The 7,380-nt window shown below is 43.0% G+C and overlaps 1 protein-coding gene across 1 annotated transcript; it reads left to right on the top strand.

Annotated features, from left to right (window-relative positions):
• The first annotated feature begins 350 nt into the window (after nucleotides 1–350).
• LOC118842845 (class I histocompatibility antigen, F10 alpha chain-like) lies at nucleotides 351–7,096 on the top strand. The gene is made up of 5 exons (XM_036750149.1): nucleotides 351–543; nucleotides 3,026–3,292; nucleotides 6,110–6,388; nucleotides 6,559–6,675; nucleotides 7,062–7,096. Exons 1-5 carry the CDS (start codon nucleotides 351–353, stop codon nucleotides 7,094–7,096), a joined length of 891 nt encoding a protein of 296 aa, XP_036606044.1.
• The last annotated feature ends 284 nt before the right edge of the window (nucleotides 7,097–7,380 follow it).

A 7,380-nucleotide genomic window follows, 5' to 3' on the forward strand; every position in this document is an offset into this window, starting at 1 on the left:
GAATTGAACTGAGCTGGGAAAATGCTTTACCCTGTTAAGGAGTTGTCTCTAGATAAGTCAAATAGCAACAGAACCTTACTAAGCTTTGATTTGTGCCCAGTTTTGTGACAGGCACCAATTGAAAATGTAGCTCTCTGCCCTTTTACAGAATGACCTCTGGGACTGTAGCCCAGACTTCTATATTGTAGGGAAGGTAGGTTAAAATAGAAAACACACACACACACGCACACACATACACACACAATCTAACCCCTCTTTCTGCCTTTCTCCCATACTGTCATTCAGGACAACATAGACATGTGTTTTATTTCACTGCGGTGGGCACAACCAGCTCCCTCTTGAACTTCACTATGGTCTCCTTTATCGATGACATTCAGTTGTGTTCCTATCACAAACTGAACCAGATTCAAGTAAAGATGGACTGGATCTCCAGTGTCCTCGGTGCCAACTTCAGTGAGCAGATGCAAAGGCTGTTGATGATCCATGAGGAGCATTTCCACAGACTCATCTGTTACTTGGAACAGAATGACACTAAGAGTGAAAGTAAGTCAGTCCACTTGTCCCCTGGCCCCATCCTTCCCTCATCCTGTCTTGTCTCTCCACTTACCTAAGTGTGATAGACCAGCTCCCAAGAGCCTTTGCTCTGGGACAGAATGCCCCAGTTTTAGACCATGAACTCATCATTGACAGAGCTACAAAGGACTCAATCCTGGCTTTAGGAATCAGTGAACCACATCACTTTCTCAAGATGCCAGTTCTTCTTATCATGATGTTCAGGAGTCCTTGGCCTCCAGCCTCAGGCCTCCCACATTTCGCCACTTCCTAAGTTTCCTTGACCTTTAAATTGGAACTCAATGCGCTGGACTTTCTAGCTTTCCTTGGTCCTTGAGTTCGGAGCTCAGTCCCACTAGATCCTTGGTTTCCTTAATCTACTTTCTTGGAACTGCCACCACCTCCTGGTCTCTCGTCCTAATTCCTATTCCTAATTCCTCTCATCCTATCTTGTTCCACTCTTCACTCTAAGTCACAAAAGTATGGTTTTTCTAGGGTATGTATTAAGAGAAAATATGTGTGTATGTATATACTGTTTGTGTGTGTGTGTGTGTGTGTGTATGTATAAATAGGTATCTAAATTGGTATCTAAAATGGTACCTAAATTTGCCAGTTGGACCCCTAGAGTGTCAGTGTACTTCCCATGAGTCAGTCAGTCAGCAGACATGATTAGCTGAGGCACTTAAAAAGAGAACACAGCAAGAACACACCTACTAAAGACCCACTCCCAAACCCTGGTCTCACTGTCCCACAAATCCCCATAATTTCTTTGAGAAGAGCTGGTGCTGGCCTAGTGCACAAGAGCAGTAAGGTAAACTGCCAGGGAATGTTACCTGCTCCTTCAGTACTGCTAGCACTCCAAGTGCTTTCTCTCCTCATGCAATTCTCTCTGCAGACCAACTTGCTGTTTGCCCAGACTAGTACTCTCCTGAATCTCTGACTGCTCTCTTCTTTGCTGCCAGAGGACATCCTCATTAAAGCAGCTTTGAGGCTCTAGGGACTGCCTGACTCTCTGTAACCATGTCTGTCTGAAGAGTGTGTCCCCCTCAACTGTGCCTGAAGCTCTCTCAAAATGGCATTCCATACTTCTGATTTCCACATTTCTGGATTCCATACTTTCATACTACCACTGAGTGAATACTACTGCAGCTAGATGCCATGTTCAACTGCAGCGGGGGTGGGGGGGTGGGGGGGGCCTCCAAAAGTGAAGATCTAGGTTATTCCTTGACTGCAGGCTCCTTCATTAACTCACTGGAGCTGCCTAACTCCTGAATGCCTCCTGGAGTCAGGAATAAATCACAAAAAATAAAATGAATAAATAAACATCATTTAGATGGTGATGTTAATATATTCTATTTCATTAAATATTTCCCAATTACATGTACATTTTTTTAAATTTTGAGTTCTAAATTCTCTACCTTCCACTTCTCCCCCTTCCTTGAGAAGGCAAGCAATTTGATGTAAATTATACATGTGAAGTCCTGCAAAGCATATTTCCATATTAGCCACATGGCAAAAAACAGACCAAAAAAATAAGAAAAATAAAGAAAGAAAAGTCTGCTTCAATCTGTACACAGAGTTCACCAATTCTCTCTCTAGAGGTAGATAGCATTTTTTATCATGGGTTCTTTGGAATTGTCTTTGATCATTGTCTCAATCAGAGTTACTAAGTCTTTCACAGTTGATCATCATACAATATAACTCCTCATATGTTCTCCTCATTCTGCTCACTTCACTTTGCATCAGTTCATATAAGTCTTCTCAGGTTTTTCTGAAACCATCCTGCTCATCATTTCTTATGGCACAATAGTATTCCATCACAATCATATTTCACAACTTGTTCAGCCATTCCCCAACTGATGAGCAATCCCCTGGGTTTCCACTTCTTTGCCACCACAAAAAGAGCTGTAGATAGCTAACTATTTAAAGACTCAAAGGTATGACCAATTTTGAGCCTAGTCAATGAACGGCTTTTCTGCTTCTGATTCAATTAGAGAAAGATGTTCGCAATTCATAAAGAGATCGATGGAATTAACATCTCATTAACCCTAACACCACCTCATCTGTGGTTAGATTTTGTAACTGTGCCAACTGAGGAAGGGAGAGATGAATTAAATTCACCTCCCCCCCCCCACTTTAAAGGTATATGAATTCGAAAATAATACAGCAGGGAAAGGTAGGTTGAAATACACATGAAAAGCTGAGTTGTACCTGTATTCTCTTCTTCCCTATAATTTAACAGCTCTCCATTCTTACTCGGCCATGGTTTTAGATTGAGAGGATCAAGCTCTTTCATTGACACCAAAACACTTCCACATGACACCCAGATCAACTCCAAAGTTCACAAAGGAACCTCTTTACTTTAGCAAATCCACAATAGAGGGTCCCTGTCTCACTTTCCCCATCTTCTCTCTCAAACCTTCCCCACACTTTGAAATCCCAGAGATACCTGTGTTTCTCCCTCTTCCCACAGAAAGCCACACATTACAGCTCTTTGCAGGCTGTGAACTGAAAGATGACATCCAGGTGGATAACCGTGTACATTTAGCTTGGGATGGTGAGGATTTGTTCCGGAGAGATGAGCAGCAAGGATTCTGGATTTTCCTGAAGCCAATAGGCTACATTTTAAAACCTGCTGTGGAAAGTGCCTTCTGGGACAGTGTGAGAAAACACTACATGCAGGAATATTGTTTTGACATAATGAGGAAAATTCTTAGGTATTCAAGGATCAAGGAGAATGGTGAGTCTTATCTGGTCCCTATCTTCCCCAAGAAAGACTAGACAACCTCTACCTTCACGTTGTGGAATAGTAGCTGGAGTTCTGCAATTAGGAGGCAGAAGACCTGGGATATAGTCCAAAAATCCACACCATAGACATGTGAATGAGTAAATGAATAATGAAAAAACATTTATTTATTAAGCTCTTATTAACTGACTATCCCCATGCTAAGTGCTGGTGATTCAAATACAAAAGCAAAGTCAATTTCTCCCCTCACAGAGACGTTTAAAAGGGGAAACTGTGCATAAGAAAATGGTGGCTGTAGAGGGGATTTTTGAAGCCCAAAATAACAAAAATAGCTAGTGACACCATAGGGGAGTAGATTGACACACTCTTTCCAGGAGTGATGACAGAACTGATTCCATCATGGTTCCAAAACTGGAGAATAGGGAAGTGGTTGGTGAATCTGATGAGAAGATGACCCAGTAGCATGGGGTGAAATGAACCATGGCTGGGATCTGCTTGAAACCATGGACCAGGAAAGGCTGTCGCTAATCAAGATGGCTTAGTCCCAAGGCAATGACATCTGATAATACAACTAATTGTTTTTATTACCTTACTGAAATGGTATGTCACAGTCTGATTCCTCATTGTGCTATGTAGGTATGAGTTCCTCGAGGCAGTGGTCCCCAAATTGATTTAGTATGACCAGTTTGTGTATTAATTTCACAGATGTCCCTCCTTTGTTACATTAATTTCACATACAGCTCTCTTCCCCCTCTCCCATATTACAGTATTGCAACAGCAAGATATTGATTATTGCCAATATTCGAATACTGAGTGGTATGTGATCCCATAGACCTGACTACTCTCTCAATAATTCAGACTTTACCTCTCATGAGAGCAATGTGACAGAGTGAGAAGAGCCCTAGATTTGGGGTCAAAGACACTCTAGCAAGCTTGGTGTAAGCGCAATGGGTAGAACATTAGATTTAGGGTTGGATGAGATGGTCTCTGAGGCCCCTTCCAGAGCTAAATCCTATGATTCTATTGAATGGAATGGACCTAAGGCAGTAACTTTGCTTGACCTATGGACACTTATTAGCCATGTGACCCTATTCATTTTAAAATGAATTGGAAAAGGAAATAGCAAACCACTCTAGCATCCTTGCCAAGAAAGCCCCAAATGGGGTTATATTAGGAAGGCAGAATTTATGATTTCAAAGAGAATCTCATATGTGCCTAAAAGGTCCGGTACCGCAGGATATAAGGAATTCTCTAGGCAGAAAGCAGGAGAACTAAAGCATGTATTTACACTCCACAGTAACAAGCCCACAAACCAGCGTCCCCATTTTGATATTTTCATCAAAAGCTTCCAGGCCCAACAAGTCCACCTCACAAGGGTAACCAGGAGGCCACAGAGAAGTGAGGTGGTATAAGGCAAAATCATATACATGCTTGGCCTCTATGGTAAGAAGATTACCCACTAGCCTCCAGTCAGCTCTGCTACCGGCAGCTCAGCTTCGGCTGTAGGCGTCTCTGGCTCCAACCGGAAAAGGAAGAGAGGATCTTCAAGCTGTCCTCTCCCCTCTTATAGAGTTTTTGACATCATCAAGTGCCGCCTGAACAACCTGGGCCGATTGGTTCTTAACTTGGCCCCTCCCCCTAGCGTAGAGCAGGTTAACACACCTCCCCTCAGCCAGCCCCATGACTCATCACACAGGAAGTTCTCTGATTCCTGGCATGGTCGCTGGGCTTCCTGCCCCAGAAGAGCAAGCCCCAGTGTCCAGGGAAGCTCAATGAGGTAAGCTGAGTCATTCAAAGAAAACAAAGTCCATTCTGGTTACAGGGGTCATGAGAGTTGACAAGTGAAACAACTGAACAACAAAATGGTCTGCGGGTTGAAAACCATTGTTCTTAAATGATGGTAGTCCAGCTAGTTCTACCATGCAGGAGAAATTTTGAATTAAAGCCATGGGTTATACTGGTGCATCTCTTGTGTGAGAATCTTCAAAGCTAAGTTCAGAAAGGCTATTCTTTAGACTCCTAGTAATGAATTCATTTGTCTGTAGAAAATCATGAATACAAGCAGGTTCAGTTTTCACTCATGGGGTGAATGCCCACACTGATACATCTGTGGAGGTATTGAAACATTGAAGAAGAACCAATTATCGTGTCAAATGCCTGTCTCCACTTGTTGCCTTAGACATCTCTTGGTCTTATAGAAAGATGGAATTTCTGAATTGATGGGAACCTCAATGGCCACCTCTTGCCAGCAAAAATACAATCCCTTTTTCTAGAATAGTTCTTATGTCATGAATCCCTTTGGCACCTGGTGACACCTGTAAATCTCTTCACAGAATAAAAAATAATTGAAGGAAATGCGGTATTTCAATTAGAGGTTAGTGAAAACCAGATTTTTTCTTGTCCAAGTTCATAGACTCCCTAAAATCAGTCCATTCACTCCCTGAGGATCTATGGACCCAGATTAAGAACAAATGTTCTAAAATATACCCAACCAATTCGCTCTTTGCCTTGGGACTCACATTGAAGTGAAGCGCCCTCCTCCCCAGGCAGCCCACTCCATTTGTCCATAGTGTATCATCATGAATGAATGTTACTTGAGTTTCTACTGAGTGAACTGTCGTAGAAACCAAAGGGAAAGCACATTATATGGCCCTTATCCTCAGGGTACTTATGGCTGCTAGTTACAAGGAAGGGATCACAGTAGAGGGCAGATCAATATGGAAACAGGAAAATAAGGGAGCATGAGGACAAAGGAAAATAGGGATACTAAAGAACTTTGGACATAATGTCTTCTCTTTTGCCTTCTCTCAGTGCCTCCTGAAGTGACTGTGTCTCGCCATGATGCTCTGGATGGCACCATTACCCTCTCCTGTACAGCCACAGGCTTCTACCCTCACTCCATTCTGCTGAGCTGGGAGAAGGGTTATGAACATGCTGTATGGGGGAAAGAGAGCTCCAGAGGCACCCTGCCCAATGCTGATGGCACCTTCTACCTGCAAGTAACCCTAGAGCTCCTGTCAGGGGACCCAGGGACTGGTTACACTTGTGTGGTAGAGCACAGTGAACTAAAAACACCAGCTGCATACCCTGGTAAGTGATTTACCCAAGCTGGTTAGACCTAATCCTAGAAAGTCAAGCCAACGCCCAATGCCTATATTTGCCCCTAACTAATAAAGGGCCAAAGGGAAGGGTTCTGTTGCCTCTCAAAGGTATCAACTTCTGCCCATTCCCAATAACTTGTTGACCTTTCACCCCTACAGTCCCTGAGAAGCCCACTAAGGAGAAATGTTGGGCCGTGGCATTGGTCATCATGACAGTTGTCATCCTAGGGGTGAGCTGTGCTTTAGCTTTCCTCACAAGGAAGGAAAAGAAGGCAGGTATGTATGTGAGGAGAAAGGGTGGAAAGGAGAGATCACAGAAGGACAGGCAGTTGGTCATTCCAGGGTGGGTGTTCATAATTGTGTACTTTGTAAAAAAGAAATAAGGTGTACCAAAAACAGAGTTGGAAGGGACCTTGGCATCCTTCTAAACCATTTAAGTCTAAACCATTTAAGAACAGAATTCCTCTCTACAACATCCCTGACAAGTAATCAGCCATCCTCTGCTTGAAGACTTCCATTGACAGGGAACTCACTGTCTCCTACTTTGGGGCAGCTGTTGCTGGTCCTTTGGTTGATGCTACATTTGCCTTTTTACAAACCCTTCCTGTGGTTCCTAGTGCTGTCCTCTGAGTTTAGGTATAAAAACTTGAATTTCTCTTTAGGTGAACAGCCATGCAAAACACCTGAAGCCAAGTGAGCATGTTCCCCATTCCTTCAACCTTTGCTCATATGGCATGATTTGTAATCCTCTTCTCATCCTGGGAACTCACTGGAGAAGCTCCAGCCTGGCATTATCCCCCAAAAAAAATGTTGTTGGTGAAAAGCAGTTCTGTAATAGAATTTCTACACATTGTTTCCTCCACCTTTTGAAGGAGGAAATTATCATTTAGGCAAGTCAAGAAACCGTTAATTGCTATTCTTCTTGGAAAGTGAGCCCCAGCAGATGTCTAGATAATTAAAGTCCCCTAACAGTGCAATATC

The sequence above is a fragment of the Trichosurus vulpecula genome, chromosome 3 (assembly GCF_011100635.1).
Source record: "Trichosurus vulpecula isolate mTriVul1 chromosome 3, mTriVul1.pri, whole genome shotgun sequence".
NCBI lineage: Eukaryota > Metazoa > Chordata > Mammalia > Diprotodontia > Phalangeridae > Trichosurus > Trichosurus vulpecula.